The sequence below is a fragment of the Microcaecilia unicolor genome, chromosome 14 (genome assembly GCF_901765095.1).
Source record: "Microcaecilia unicolor chromosome 14, aMicUni1.1, whole genome shotgun sequence".
Classification (NCBI taxonomy): domain Eukaryota; kingdom Metazoa; phylum Chordata; class Amphibia; order Gymnophiona; family Siphonopidae; genus Microcaecilia; species Microcaecilia unicolor.
Genome location: NC_044044.1, coordinates 21,331,219 through 21,347,848, shown reverse-complemented (window position 1 = coordinate 21,347,848; position 16,630 = coordinate 21,331,219). Strand labels below are relative to the sequence as shown.

The window sequence follows — 16,630 nt, the reverse complement described above, 5'->3', positions numbered from 1 at the left end:
GCCGACAGCTGTCTGTCATGCAGGTAACGAGTTGATTTGGAGCATCTACCTGGTCTGTAGGGGCCAGATCTCTTACTGGTTGGTGGGGGATCAAATACTTATTTCCCTCTGCAGAATGCAAATAAATTCATATACTTTCCACAATGTGATTTTCCGGATTTAATTTGTGATGTGCTATCTCTCACTGTTACCAATAACCTACCCTTCAATTATGGGCTGCTCATGTCTTTGTCAGTGGGCAAACTTACAAAATCAGCAAGGGATCAAATACTTATTTCCCCCACTGTACATACCTCTAGATCCTTAAACTAAGGATTCAAAGCGGTTTACAAAGAAGAAGCCACGAATAATAGGGGGAAATTACAAAACAAATAAAAATGATCTAAAGACTGGTAACACAATCAAAAAGTATGAATTAGAAAACAAGTAAGTTTTAAGGGATTTTCAGAAAAGTGAATAAGACAGCAATTCCCGTAGCTGCCGGGGAACTGAGTTCCAAATCCTAGCCGCTGAAAAGGGAAAAAAAGCTCTATCTATCTTAGAAACACAAAAACATGACGGCAGATAAAGGCCATGTGACCCATCCAGTCTGCCCATCCTCTATAACCCCTAATTCTTCCTGTTCCTAAGTGATCCCACATGCTTATCCCATGACTTTTTAAATTCTGGAACAGTCCTCGACTCCACCACCTCCACCGGGAGGCCATTCCATGCCTCCACCACCCTTTCTGTGAAATAATACTTCCATTAGGTTACTCCTAAGCCTATTCCCTCTTAACTTTGTCATATGCCCCCTCATTCCAGAGCTCTCCTTCATTTGAAAAAGGCTCTCTTCCTGTACATAAATGGACACACCAACTTATCAAACAAACAAAAAAATGAAAACCACAATTCTTAAGGGCAAGACAGAAAAATACTTAGTTTACAAACAGTGTGTTGCAGCTCGTCAGGATGTGACCTGGCTGTTTTGTTGTGATCAATTGCGCAATGATGATAAATCAGATAAAGCCCATACGCCAGGCCCCCTCCCTGCCCATCTTCAAATCCTTGCTCAAAGCCCACCTCTTCAATGTTGCCTTAGGCACCTAACCACTACACCTCTACTCAGGAAATCTTGACTTCCCCAACTTGACATTTCGTCCTTTAGATTGTAAGCTCCTTCGAGCAGGGACTGTCTTTCTTTGTTAAATTGTACAGCGCTGCGTAACCCTAGTAGCGCTCTAGAAATGTTAAGTAGTAGTAGTAGTAAATGCCCTTGAGATATTTAAACGTTTCTATCATGTCTCCTCTCTTCCTCCTCTCTTTTTAATCAAACTCCTTTTAAGGAGGAAAAACCAAGTTTTAGTTTGTGTATTTCACGGACAGAAAACAAATGAGAAGGAATATTCAAAAGCCAAACAATACTTTCAGCATTTAAGTTTAGATTCTAGATATGGTGCTTGAAATATCCGCACAGTTAAAAAAAAAAAACCCACCTAGGCGTATTCTCCAAAGTATGTCTAAATGATAAAGAATAGGCTTAAATTTCCGCACGGTATTTAGAATATACCGATCGCCTCTCCACGCAACCAAATTTGGTTGCGACCATTGGGGCTAGATTTTATTTGGCATAAATCCCAAAGCCTAAATTAGGCACAGAGCAAGTGAATTCTATAACGTGCATCGAGTTTAGAAACGCTCATGACCTGCCCATTCCACACCCATATGTGACTTGGAATTTGCGTGCACCGCGTTACAGAATACACAGCGTGTTGTGCACGTAAATCCTAATTAATGCCAATTAGTGCTGATAATGGCTTATCCAATTGACAGTGCTGATGAGCTAGTTAACCAATTAAGTTACACTCATTGTTGTAGAATACACTTCGATTTCCACATGGAAATTATAGAATGTGGGGGTTAATCCATAAAAACATTTAAAAATCAAACAAGAAATCTTAAACAATATGTGAATTAATTTGGAGCCAAAGTAGAGAGTTTAAATGAGGGAGTGGCCTAGTGGTTAGGGTGGTGGACTTTGGTCCTGGGGAACTGAGGAACTGAATTTGATTCCCACTTCAGGCACAGGCAGCTCCTTGTGACTCTGGGCAAGTCACTTAACCCTCCATTGCCCCATGTAAGCCGCATTGAGCCTGCCATGAGTGGGAAAGCGCAGGGTACAAATGTAACAAAAATAAAATAGATACTATTGGAAATTGAACGCGCCATTCACAGCCGCTGCATTGATTTCCTTTCCTCTCATGCCATCCTCGATCCGCTTCAATCCGGCTTTTGCCCCCTACACTCGACAGAAACAGCACTATCTAAAGTCTGCAATGACCTGTTCCTCGCCAAATCTAAAGGTCACTATTCAATCCTCATCCTCCTCGACCTATCCGCCGCTTTTGACACTATCAATCACAACCTACTTCTCGACACACTGTCCTCCTTTGGGTTCCAGGGCTCTGTCCTCTCCTGGTTCTCCTCTTATCTCTCCCATCGTACCTTCAGAGTGCACTCTCATGGCTCATCCTCCTCCCCTATCCCGCTCTCTGTTGGAGTTCCCCAGGGTTCTGTCCTTGGGCCCCTTCTTTTTTGAATCTACACCTCTTCCTTAGGCTCCCTAATCTCTTCTCATGGTTTCCACTATCATCTTTATGCTGACGACACCCAGCTTTATCTCTCCACACCAGAAATCACTGCGGAAACCCAGGCCAAAGTACTGGCCTGCCTATCCGACATTGCTGCCTGGATGTCCAACCGTCACCTGAAACTAAACATGGCCAAGACGGAACTTATTGTGTTCCCACCCAAACCCACTTCTCCTCTCCCTTCACTCTCTATCTCAATTGATAACACCCTCATCGTCCCTGTCTCATCTGCCCGCAACATTGGTGTCATCTTCGACTCCTCCCTCTCCTTCTCTGCGCATATCCAGCAGATAGCCAAGTCCTGTCGCTTCTTCCTCTATAACATTAGCAAAATTCGCCCCCTCCTTTCCGAGCACACCACTCGAACTCTCATCCACTCTCTCATTACCTCTCGCCTTGACTACTGCAACCTACTCCTCACCGGCCTCCCACTTAGCCATCTGTCCCCCCTTCAGTCCATCCAGAACTCGGCCGCACGTCTTATCTTCCACCTCAACCGATATACTCATATCACCCCTTTCCTCAAGTCACTTCACTGGCTTCCGATCAGATACCGCATACAGTTCAAGCTTCTCCTACTCACCTACAAATGCACTCGATCTGCAGCCCCTCCTTATCTCTCTACTCTCATCTCCCCTTATGTCCCCACCCGTAACCTCCGCTCTCTTGACAAATCCCTCCTTTCAGTACCCTTCTCCACCACCGCCAACTCTAGGCTTCGCCCTTTCTGCCTCGCTTCACCCCATGCTTGGAACAAACTCCCTGAGCCCATACGCCGGGCCCCCTCCCTACCCATCTTCAAATCATTGCTCAAAGCCCACCTCTTCAATGTCGCCTTCGGCACCTAATCACTACACCTTTTCTCAGGAAATCTAAACTACCCCAACTTGACATTTCATCCTTTAGATTGTAAGCTCTTCTGAGCAGGGACAGTCCTTATTTGTTAATTTGTACAGCGCTGCGTAACCCTAGTAGCGCTCTATAAATGTTAAGTAGTAGTAGTAGTAAATTCTACATGGAATGTTGCTACTATTGGAGATTCTACATGGAATGTTGCTATTCCACGTGCAGGACGTCAGACTCACAGAAGCAGAAGCCTGCGCGGCCACATTGGTGATCTGCAAGGGCCGACTTCTAGTGGAATAGCAACATTCCATGTAGAATCTCAAATAGTAGCAACAGTGGAGGAGTGGCCTAGTGGTTAGGGTGATGGACTTTGGTCCTGGGGAACTGAGGAACTGAGTTCAATTCCCACTTCAGGCACAGGCAGCTCCTTGTGACTCTAGGCAAGTCACTTAACCCTCCATTGCCCCATGTAAGCAGCATTGAGCCTGCCATGAGTGGGAAAGCGCAGGGTACAAATGTAACAAAAAAAAAGAGTCTAGCAACCATATTTTGTTAAAATTGAAATTTCTGTTGTATTTTCAAAGATACAAAAATTACAGTAGTCCAACTGAGGGCGAAGTATAGCTTGTGATATTACCATAAAGCTCTCTTTACTCACTCAATGAAGATCTAATAGCCCTTAGTTGACGTAATTTACAAAAAAAAATGTTTTTATTAAATTATTTATCTGAGTTTGATATCTAAAATAACTCCTAACATTCTTGCTTCATTCTCTATTTTTAACATTTCACCAGTCTTCAGTAGTAATTCTTTGGCTGGCAGACTCGGAATTGTCAAATACATGTCTTCCAAGTTGGAAAAAAAAAACATCAAAAAGCTTTTATTGAAAGGCGCAGAAAACACACGCCAATGTATGGTTCACTTTTGGGTTTGCCTGGCACGTACGCACAAGAGCTGAGCTTACTATAAAACTCTTCTGCGCGTGCGCCAAGCACGTTCCCTTTTGCTTTTGCAGCGCAGATATAATCTGAACAGCATTTCCTTTGAGCATCGGTAAGCTAGTTTTCTGTGCTGTTCCGGCAGGATAGCTTCTGCGCTGTTGGCTTTACCCCAGAAGTGCTGAGCATTGGCCTGCTGGTCAGTATTGTATAACTTTAGAGTGCAAATGTTTTAGCGCGTAACTGCAAGAAGGTGTGGCCATGGGACATAGGTGGATCATAGATGGGTCAGGGGCTTGCCCACCATTTTTATGACTGGTCTTTGAATGAGTGATGGTCTTTCCCATCACACAATGGAGGTCACTTAACCCTCCATTGCCCCTGGTACAAAATAAGTACCTGAATATATGTAAACCGCTTTGAATGTAGTTGCAAAAACCTCAGAAAGGCGGTATATTGTCCCATTTCCCTTTCCCTTTCCCTTTTCTTTTCTGATTTATGCTGTTTGATTTCAGATTGGGAACTGCCTAGACCTGTGTGCCAGAGTAGGTAGTATAGAAAATGTAGGGGCCTTTTTACTAATCCACGTAAGCGTCTATGCGTGTCCAACATGCGCCAAAATGGAGATAGCGCACAGCTACCACGCGGCTCTTGCAGTAATTTCATTTTTGGTGCGTGTACGTCTAGTAGCACTATAGAAATGATAAGTAGTAGTAGCGTGTCCGAAAAATCATTTTATTTTTGGCCGCGCATATCGGATGTGCGCCAAGTGGCATTTGGCGCGTGTAGGTCATTACCGCCCAGTTACCGCATGAGACTTTACCGCTAGGTCAATGGCTGGCGTTAAGGTCTCAGACCCAAAATGGACACACGGCAATTTTGATTTTGCCACACGTCCGTTTTTGGCAAATTTTTTTTACAGGTGCGCTGAAAAATGATCCTGAGCGTGCCCAAAACACATGCCTACTCTACCGCAGGCCATTTTTCAGTGCACCTTAGTAAAAAGACCTCTTAGATAAATTAAAAACAAAGCATCTTCAGTCGTTTTTGGGGGTGTTATCAATAGAAATCAAACAAAAGAAAACATGGAAAAGAAAATAAGATGATACCTTTTTTATTGGACATAACTTAATACATTTCTTGATTAGCTTTCAAAGGTTGCCCTTCTTTGACAGATCGGGTTCTACATGGAATGTTGCTACTCTTTGAGATTCTGTGTGGAATCTTGCCACTCTTTAGCATTCCGGAATCTTGCTATTCTTTGGGGTTCTACATGTAGAGAGGTGTGGTAGCCGTGTTAGTCCACTCTTAAGGTTATCAATAGAAATCAAACAAAAGAAAACATGGAAAAGAAAATAAGATGATACCTTTTTTATTGGACATAACTTAATACATTTCTTGATTAGCTTTCGAAGGTTGCCCTTCTTTGACAGATCGGGTTCTACATGGAATGTTGCTACTCTTTGAGATTCTGTGTGGAATCTTGCCACTCTTTAGCATTCCGGAATCTTGCTATTCTTTGGGGTTCTACATGTAGAGAGGTGTGGTAGCTGTGTTAGTCCACTCTTAAGGTTATCAATAGAAATCAAACAAAAGAAAACATGGAAAAGAAAATAAGATGATACCTTTTTTATTGGACATAACTTAATACATTTCTTGATTAGCTTTCGAAGGTTGCCCTTCTTTGACAGATCGGGTTCTACATGGAATGTTGCTACTCTTTGAGATTCTGTGTGGAATCTTGCCACTCTTTAGCATTCCGGAATCTTGCTATTCTTTGGGGTTCTACATGTAGAGAGGTGTGGTAGCCGTGTTAGTCCACTCTTAAAGGTTATCAATAGAAATCAAACAAAATAAAACATGGAAAAGAAAATAAGATGATACCTTTTTTATTGGACATAACTTAATACATTTCTTGATTAGCTTTCGAAGGTTGCCCTTCTTCGTCAGATCGGAAATAAGCAAATGTGGTAGCTGATAGTATATATAAGTGAAACATCCAAGCATTTCAATGACAGTCTAGCAGGGTGGGGGTAGGTAGGAGGTATGCATGGGGACGTCAAAGCATTTGTGTTTCCCATTATCCTTTCCTTGATGAAATATTTTCTAATGTTAACTCCAGAGTCTACCCCCTTCCACCCTGTCCCTCTGTCACAGGAGTTCTCAACCCAGTCTAGGATTTCAGGATACTGACAATATGGATGAGGTAGATCTGCATAGGATGGAGGCAGTGCATGCAAATTTACCTCATACATATTCATTCTAGATGTCATGAAAACCAAACTGGCTTGGTGTGTCCCCAGGATTGGGTTGAGAGGTCCCACCCTAGAACTTCCCCTATCTAATGAAAAAAAAAAAAAAGAAAACCGTTTCTCACTTTGAGGTATTTGAAAGTCTCTTAACACATCTCAGGGCACCTCTGAGCAATGAGTGGGAGGAAGATGAGGTGGAAGCCCTCGATCCCATGTTAGTTTTGCCTGTTTTGAGTGGGTGTATGGGTGCAGTTTTCAGAATCTCTTTCCTTTGTTAATCAGTAATGGATCAAGGTCTGGCACACAGTACTTCACTCATGGCTGGAAATTTTCCCAGCGCTGCTCCCCTTCCACTGCTCCTACCTCCAGATAGAGGAGCAGGCAGCCCCACACATTTTCACAAGCCTTCCTGAGGTGGGGGCAGGTGCAGATCAGGTCTGCTGCATGACCAAAAGTCTGAACTCCAAGTGGCTGCGGTGACTCAGGATGGTCCTTATCAGCAGGGAAGGGCCAATAAGCACTGCAGTTCTCCCCTTACCAGCTGTCTCTGCCATCGTTCGTCACAGGTCACCAGGCCTGACCCCACTGAGATGTATATAAAGCCCCCACTGTAGCACTGGGCTGCAGAAATCTATGTAGGGCTTGACTTCTCCACTGCACTACCAAGTCTTCCAAGATGTGCACAGGGAAATGTGCCAAGTTCATTGGGGCCTCCCTTTACCCCTTAATCCTTTTCAATATCGTCTGCAATGTTGTGCTCTTCTTCCCCAACTGGAAAACGGAGTACATCAAGGAACCGGACATGTTTATCACCCCAGAGGTGGTGTACCTTGGCGGGTTAATCGGAGGAGGAATCCTGGTGAGGACTCATTATTTACAACTTCTACCTCTTTCCCCTACCCCAAGCTAGACCCCTATGCTGTGTGGAGAGAGTCATAGCACAGTGAAACAGGAAGCAGTCAGAGTTTATAGCACAGAATGGGGAGATGAGAATGTCTGAGTTCTAATCCCATCTCCATCACTGACTGGGGGGGGGGGGTGACCTCCAAGTAAATCACTCATCACCTGGTGCCTCAGTTCTAATCCCCAGCTCTGCCACTCACCGATGTGTAAACCGGGTGGGGGGGGGGGGCTTTTTATCCTCCTGTGCCTCGTTTCTAATTCCTAGCTCTGCCACTCACGAATGTGTAAATCGAGAGAGGGGGAAAGTCATTTTATCTCCCTGTGCCTCGCTTCTAATCCCCAGTTCTGCCACCGACTGATATGTAAACCGGGGGGAGTCTCTTTATCTTCCAATACCTCAGCTCTAGTCCCTAGTTCTATATCACTACTACTACTACTACTTAACATTTCTAAAGCGCTACTAGGGTTACGCAGCGCTGTACAGTTTAACAAAGAAGGACAGTTCCTGCTCAAAGGAGCTTACAATCTAAAGCACGAAATGTCAAGGTGGGCAGTCTAAATTTCCTGAATAGAGGTATAATAGTTAGGTGCCGAAGGTGACATTGAAGAGGTGGGCTTTGAGCAAGGATTTGAAGATGGGAAGGGAGGGGGCTTGGCAAAGCAACAGAGCAAGGACTCTGTTTCCAGTCTTCTCATCAATAAAAGGGGGGGGGGAGGGGAATAATACCCTGGAGAGAGAAGGTGAGAGGAACGGTTTGATAAATCATAGAGTCTGATTAATGAACGGTTTCTTGTACCATCTCAGCATTCAAAGGTGAGTGGTCTAGAAACGGTGAGTATCGGCCATTGTTGCTGCCCACAAGAGCGCCTTGCTCAAGAAACAGGGAATCCTTTTCCAACACCCCAGGGCGCAGTTATCTTGTAGACAAGTAAAATGACTTCTAATTCTGCCTTTGTCTCAAACAGATTCTGATCCCAGCGATTCACATCCAGGCAACAGGTCGCAAGGGCTGCTGTGCCAACCGTTGTGGGGTAAGCCCTTTCCTGTCATTCATTGCTACTACTACTACTATTACTTAGCATTTCTATAGCGCTACTAGACGTACGCAGCGCTGTACACTTGAACATGAAGAGACATTCCCTGCTCGACAGAGCTTACAATCTAATTTATTTATTTATTTATTGCATTTGTATCGCACATTTTCCCACCTCTTTGCAAGCTCAATGTGGCCAGACAAACAGGACAAACAAGAGATAAGGGAATATTAAAGTTAGGATGATAAAATAAGGGTTCTGAACAAGTGAATAAGGGTTAGGAGTTAAAAGCAGCATCAAAAAGGTGGGCTTTTAGCTTAGATTTGAAGACGGCCAGAGATGGAGCTTGACGTAGCAGCTCAGGAAGTCTATTCCAGGCATATGGTGCAGCAAGATAAAAGGAACAGAGTCTGGAGCTAGCAGTGGAGGAGAAGGGCACAGATAAGAGAGATTTACCCAGTGAACGGACGCGACATATGCAGTTCTGCATAAATAATACAAAAGAGGTCATCTCTGTTCCATAGAGCTTACCATCTAGTCAAGACAAAGCTACGGGACAAATACAGAAGTTTGAGAATTTCACTACAAAAGAGTCAAAACAAGCTCTGAAAGCATCTTTCTCTCCCGTAATTTTCCTTCCCTTAGATGTTCCTGTCCATCGCTTTTGCTGCAGTGGGGGTGGCTGGCTCCGTCTACAGCACAGTGGTTGCCATCTTGGGTCTGGTGCATGGCCCAAAATGCTTGGCTAAAAATCCTGTCACTGGCATGCTCAACGCCAACTGGACTTCTCCCTTCAAAGAGGAGCTAGAGAAATTTAAGTGAGTCTCCCACCCCCTTACCCACCTCGTATACCCTTTTACCAGAGTATCTCCCTCAAATTTCACCCTGGACGTGGCTGCATTCAATGCTGTCTCTCTCTACTGCTCCCCCTCTCTTTTTTTTTTAAACACAGTATGTGGTTCTGTCCAACCAGAGGGTCCAACTGTTCTCTGCCATTGTAGCAAAGAAACAAATAAGGGTGTTTTTTTGTGGAGGAGTAGCCTAGTGGTTATTGCAGTGGACTCTGATCCTGGGGAACTGAGTTCGATTCCCAATGCAGCTCCTTGTGACTCTGGGCAAGTCACTTAACCCTCCATTGCCCCTGTTACAAAATAAGTACCTGAATAAATGTAAACTGCTTTGAATGTAGTTGCAAAAACCTCACAGAGGTGGTATATCAAGTCCCATTTCCCTTTCCCTTATGACATCACAATATCAGAAGTGAGCCAAGTATCAGGCAATCAAGCCATTGTGACATCACTGATGAGGTTGGCTCTTAATGGGAGAACTGAGTGGAGGTGTAGCCTAGTGGTTATTGCAGTGGACTTTGATCCTGGGGAACTGAGTTCGATTCCCACTGCAGCTCCTTGTGACTCTGGGCAAGTCACTTAACTCTCCATTGCCCCAGGTATAAATATGTACCGCTAGATACTATGTAAACAGCTCTGAATGTAGTTGCAAAAACCACAGAAAGGCAGTATATCAAGTTCCCTTTTCCTATTTGAGATTCTACATGGAATGTTGCTAGTGGAGGAGTAGCATAGTGGTTAACGCAGCGGACCTTGATCCTGGGGGACTGGGTTCAATTCCCACTGCAGGTCCTTGTGACTCTGGCCAAGTCACAACTACTACTACTACTTAACATTTCTAGGGCGCTACTAGGGTTACGCAGCGCTGTACAAATTAACAAAGAAGGACGGTCCCTGCTCAAAGAGCTTACAATCTAAAGGACGAAATGTCAAGTTGGGGCAGTCTAGATTTCCTGAGTAGAGGTGTAGTGGTTAGGTGCCGAAGGCGACATTGAAGAGGTGGGTTTTGAGTAATGATTTGAAGATGGGCACTTAACCCTCCATTGCCCCAGGCATAAAATAAGTACCTGTATATAATATGTAAACCACAGCAAATGTAGTCGGAAAAAGACACACACACACACACACACAGAAAGGTGGTATAGCAAGTCCCATTTCTAATGTTGTTTCCAGGAATGTTTTATTCATTTTTTTCCCTTGCGTCATCACGGGAGCAGTGTTGTTAAGAGTGTCTGCTCTTTCGAAAGAGTGTGCATTGTTCCACACGGAGTCTGGAAGAAGCAGGACCCCTTACAGAGTTTCAAAATACTTTGCAATTGTTTTTAAACATTTTAGTATAACCCTTAGAAATACATTGGTCCAACCTTTATTAGGAAACTCCCTTAGCAAACATTTTGTCACAAAAATTGAACCGCAACTTTATTGTAATGGTCACTTCCTGAATGACATCATTTTGAAAACAGGGATCATCCAGTTTTTACAGCATCTTGTAATAACACCTGTCAATAATAGTAATACATTTTAATAATAGCACATTTGTTTCGGGTTACTGGTATTTGAGAAAATGTTGAAGGCCCTGTGTTTTGGTTTTTTGGACACTGTGTTTGTTTGTTTTTTCTGCTTCTTTTTATTTGCCAAAAACATGAAATGATATTTCCTTTGGCAGTTCAAACGAATGCACATCCCTAGAAAAAATAACTCGTAGGTCTGTCCCATCCTGATCTGGTTTCAGAACATAAGTATTACCATACTGGGACAGACCGAAGGTCCATCAAGCACAGTATCCTGTTTCCAACAGTGGCCAGTCCAGGTCACAAATACCTGGCAAGATCCCAAAGAGTAGCAACATTCCATGTAGAACTGCAAACAATAGCAAGATTCTGGAATCCTAAAGAGTAACAAGATTCCATGTAGAACCCCAAAGAGTAGTAACATTCCATTCAGAATCCCAAGTACAAAAGTATTGCCATACTGGGACAGACCAAAGCTCCATCAAGCCCAGCATCCTGTTTCCAACAGTAGCCAATCCAGGTCACAAATACCTGGCAAGATCCCAAAATAGTACAATACATTTTATGCTGCTTATCCCAGAAATAAGCAGTGCATTTTCCCCAAGTTCGTTTTAATAATGGCTTATGGACTTTTCTTTTAGGAAGCTAGCTAAACCTTTTATCAACCCCGCTAAGCTAACTGCTTTTACTACTTTTTCTTGCAATGAATTCCAGAGTTTAATTACACATTGAAAAAATATTTTCTCCAATTCATTACTTTGTAGCTTCATTGCATGCCCCCTAGTCCTGTTATTTTTGGAAAGAGTAAACAAGTGATTCACATGCTACACTCATTATTTTATAGACTTCTATCATATCCCCTCAGCTGTCTTTTCTCCAAGCTGAAGAGCCCTAGCCGCTTTAGCCTTTCCTGATAGGGAAGTCGTCCCACCCCCTTTATCATTTTTGTCACCCTTCTCTGCACCTTTTCTAATTTTTTGTTTTGAGATGCAGTGACCAGAATTGCACACACAATATTCGAGGTGCGGTTGCACCATGGAGCGATACAAAGCCATTATAACGTTCTATTTTTTTTTTTTGGTACATTTGTACCCCGCGCTTTCCCACTCATGGCAGGCTCAATGCGGCTTACATGGGGCAATGGAGGGTTAAGTGACTTGCCCAGAGTCACATGGAGCTGCCTGTGCTTGAAGTGGGAATCGAACTCAGTTCCCCAGGACCAAAGTCTACCACCCTAAGCACTAGGCCACTCCTCCACTGTTGCTACTATTGAGATTCTACATGGAATGTTGCTATTCCACTAGCAACATTCCATGTAAAAGTCGGCCCTTGCAGATCACCAATATGGCCGCGCAGGCTTCTGCGAGTCTGACGTCCTGCACGTACGTACAGGACGTCAGACTCACAGAAACAGAAGCCTGCGCAGCCTTCTACATGGAATGTTGCTAGTGGAATAGCAACATTCCATGTAGAATCTCCAATAGTAGCAACATTCCATGTAGAATCTCCAATAGTATCTATTTTATTTTTGTTACATTTGTACCCTGCGCTTTCCCACTCATGGCAGGCTCAATGTGGCTTACATGGGGCAATGGAGGGTTAAGTGACTTGCCCAGAGTCACAAGGAGCTGCCTGTGCCTGAAGTGGGAATCAAACTCAGTTCCTCAGGACCAAAGTCCACCACCCTAACCACTAGGCCACTCCTCCACTCCCTTTCCTAATAATACCTAACATTCTATTTACTTTCCTAGCAGCCACCGCACACTGAGCAGAGGGTATGGCAGAGCCCACCCAGTCTCAAGGTTTCCACTCATATCCTCCACTCCAGGGATCCTCTGTGCTTATCCTAAGCTGTCTTAAATTCTGTTACTATTTTGGCCTGGTCCAGAGTTGCCAACTGGCTCCAGATTTGGTCAGCTGAGTTGATCCAATCTTGGGTTTATCCCATTGTATGCCTTAAGAAAAGCAAGACTACCAGAGCCTGCATGCAATGGGGTAAACCCAGGACTGGATGAACTTTGTAGGGTGAATCTGGAGCCAGCTGGCAATCATAAGAAGGGCCATTCCTTGCATCCCCCACCCTTTTGCTTATTTGAGGGATGTTCTTCACTGTGGGAAGGGACAAACCATCCAACTTTCTTTGTTTCATCTTTCTCTCTCTCTCTCTCTCCTCCCCACCCCTCCAGCAATGAGAGCTACCTCTTCAATAAGGATATGTGGAGCATCTGCGTCGAGCCAGAGGGGGTCGTGGAGTTTAATATCATTTTATTCTCCATCATCCTGGCCTCCAGCCTCATCCAGGTTGTCCTCTGCCTCATCCAGATGATCAACGGGCTGTTTGGTTGCCTGTGTGGCACTTGCCGGAAGGACAAGAGCGTAAGTACAGCGTTCAGGCTTGGCTAGCAACAGGCAAGATTTAGGGATCAGGGTTCTAGGGTGGGAGTCTGAAGCCCTTGGGCCTCATGTGTCTTGGGGGGAGGAAGCAGAGCTACCGAGGTACCCAGTTCCGGAAGGGAGACTTCTTGGCAAGTTCTGGTTTTAAACTTACATCCCAAAGCAATGCGGGATTGTATCTTGAAAACCAGACTAGCTTGGTGTGTCTCGAGAACTGGGTTGAAAAGTCTATGCTGCAGCTCCTATAATGCATTGGAATGAAGTTGGCAGAAATCCAGGACTAGCCTAAAACCTCCCTCCTAGAACTGCCTAGTTGTGAGGAAGGAAGGGTGCAGGGTGTAAATTCAGGGACTGGGTGACATGAGAAAACTAGAGGGGCAAGAGCCACAGAAGAGCTCGGAGGAAGAGGAAGGGACATAGCAACATAGTACATGTTGGCAGATAAAGACCTCCCAGTGCCCATCAAGGTGGCTAGAGTTGAATCCAGCACGCTGCACAGGTTCCACTGGTATGCTTTATCTCTGTCTCTTCCTGCCAATTTGGGAGCACAGTCTGTGTCTGACGTCCCGCACGTATACAACGTGCGGGACGTCAGACTCACAGAAACAGAACGAAGCCTTGCGATCCGCAGGGCTTTGTTCTGTTTCTGTGAGTCTGACGTCCTGCACGTTGTACGTGCAGGACGTCAGGCAGACTCAGAAACCAAACGAAGCAAGAAGACTTTGGCTGGCGGGGGTTGGGGTCCCCCGCCAGCAAAGGTACTAGACGGCTACGGCGGGCGGGCCACAGTTGTTGGAGGTGGTTCTGGCGGCGGGGGGGTCGTCGTCGGCACCAGGGGGGGGGGCTAAAATGTGCCCCCTCACCTCGACTCTGGCCCCCCCTCCTAATGGCGAAGTCCAGATACGCCCCTGGTGGTAACCAGGCGGTAATGACCTATGCATGCCAAATGCCACTTGGCATGTGTCCGATATGCACAGACAAAAATAATACACACGTATTGGACGCACGCCAAAAAATAAAATTACCGCAAGAGCCACGCGGTAGCCATGCGGTAAGTGCATGTTGGTGCACCTTGTGTGTGTGTAGACGCTTACGTGGCCTTAGTAAAAGGTCCCCTAAGGTTACTAACACCAGACAAGAAAAAAAATGAGAGGTAAAATATACAACTAGCATAAACCCCCTTTTAAATAACAATTTTACAAAAATAGGTGTTGTCCACACTAAAACCGAAACAGAGGAAAAAGGCCTGTGTTTCAGATGTCTGTTTTATAACAGGAAAGAAGAAAGTACAACAAGCTTGAAAAAGCATATTTCCATCATGATTAGAAAGAAGAAAAGAATATTGGACATAAATTATTGCTCAAAAAAGAATAAGTTATCACTGAGTTGTTGATTTAATATTGTTTACATGAAAGGTGCGAGATAAATTAAAAAAAAAAACAATCCATGCATGAAAACAGGGCAAAACCAGGCCTGTATCAGCCCATCTGTGGGGAACAGGACTGAGACCCAGAGCCACCCAGTTCCAGGGGGTAGATTTTAAGCAGGTCCTGGATTTCTGCATTATGGGACCTGCAGTACTGATTTTAATGGCTAAAAATCAGGAACTACAAATCCCATACTGCTTTGGGATGTAAATTCAAAACCAGGACTGGAACTAGGTAACTTGGTGACTGGCCAGCTGATCTTCTCTATACACAATTATTTACTGCAATGTCGTCTTCTCCACAGGAACCTGCATATCGATGATTAACCAGAAACCAGTACGAAGAGAGGGAGGTGACTGCCATTCCCTGCACCCAGAGTCCCCGGCCTGTCACCACCACTTCAGTACCCACAGACAGACCCCCTCCTTGATCAGCTGCCCCAGGCAGGACCAGGGACCTTCCAGTCAAACCTTCTGTATTGTTTTTCAGATCCTCACGCCTGCCCCATGCTCTGGGGGGCAATGGGTTGAAGGCCGGCCCTTCTTACCTTCCACTGTGACCTTTTTAAACTGTATTTCCGCAAAGCTGAATTTCATTGTGTGGACAGTGAGAGAGAACAGGAATAACTAGCTGGTGCCTGACCTGGCCAAAAGCATTATTCTATGGTTTGTGTCCCAAAAATGGCAAAGAAAGATCATGATTTTATACCACAATCACTGTTGATTTAATCTTGACTTGATGTTGAGTTTAACTGTTGGGCAGTTCTGTATTTGCTATTACCTACTATGTTATTATGTTATGCCAGAGTCCAGTTGACTCCTAAACTCTCAGGGGCCACTAATTTGGGGACCGTGGAGGGACAGCCAGATAAAGCCACTCCATCTCCTGCCTCTTCTGGCAGCTTTCATCCTGCATCTTTGGGGTGGTGGAGAAGCTGTAGGAAACCCTCCAGAACTGTGATGCCGATCCCACCAGAACTGCCAAGTTACCCAGTTCCAGGAGGAAAGGCTTTATACCAGTCCTGGTTTGAACTTACTTCCCAGCAGCAGTGTGGGATTTGCAGTCCCTTCTTTCTTCCCATTGAAATCAATGCTCCGGGTCTTAGAATGCATCTGAAATCCAGAATCGGCCTAGCTCTCTCTCTCTCTTTCTTGGAACTGGGTAACTCGGCAGTTCTGGGGCCCCCAATTCTCAGACAGGATGAAGGAGCTCTGGAGGCAGAGGGTGTTGCCAAGGATGGGAGATATATCCCCCGCTTGCCCCTTCCCTGTCTGTTTCAGCTTCAGACAGTCTGAACCTTTGTACAGAGGGTGTGCTCCCATCTGTGGGTGAAGGGTCAGCCTGTGACCGCACCCATTATTTATGGTCAAATGCACGCTGTGAAAGACGTTTTGGAAGCTGTAAATAAAAACTACGTTGGAAGGATCATGGGTATAACTGTCATTTTATCAGAGTTTCTTCTTCCTTTATTAGGTGCGAGAGACTTTAATATAGCTGAACCAGAAGCCTCACCGAGGGTGTGCTAAATGTTAGACACCCATAGGAATGCATTGGGGTCTCTAACGTTTAGCACGTGCCTATTTTTATCGCACACTAAAAACGTGAGTGCGTCTTAGTAAAAGACTCCCTGAGCTCCTAGGTATAACACAGTTCTGTGCTAGTGCAGCTGGAGAAGCAGAGTCCCAGGGGTGAGCAAGATTCCAGAACCCCAAAGAGTAACAAGATTCCGGAATCATAATAAATAGCAAGATTCCATGCAGAATGTCAAACAGCAGCAACATTCTGGAACCCCTATGAACATAAGAGTAGCCATACTGGGTCAGACCAATGGGCCATCAAGCCCAGT

General features: G+C 44.8%; 1 protein-coding gene across 1 annotated transcript; it reads left to right on the top strand.

The window, feature by feature from the left end:
• Positions 1-7,062: 7,062 nt before the first annotated feature.
• Positions 7,063-16,210, top strand: LOC115458333 (transmembrane 4 L6 family member 5-like). Its single transcript, XM_030188223.1, has 5 exons — positions 7,063-7,525; positions 8,536-8,601; positions 9,250-9,422; positions 13,150-13,339; positions 15,089-16,210. The coding sequence occupies exons 1-5, from the start codon at positions 7,343-7,345 to the stop codon at positions 15,104-15,106; spliced, it is 630 nt and encodes a 209-aa protein (XP_030044083.1). The 5' UTR covers positions 7,063-7,342; the 3' UTR covers positions 15,107-16,210.
• The last annotated feature ends 420 nt before the right edge of the window (positions 16,211-16,630 follow it).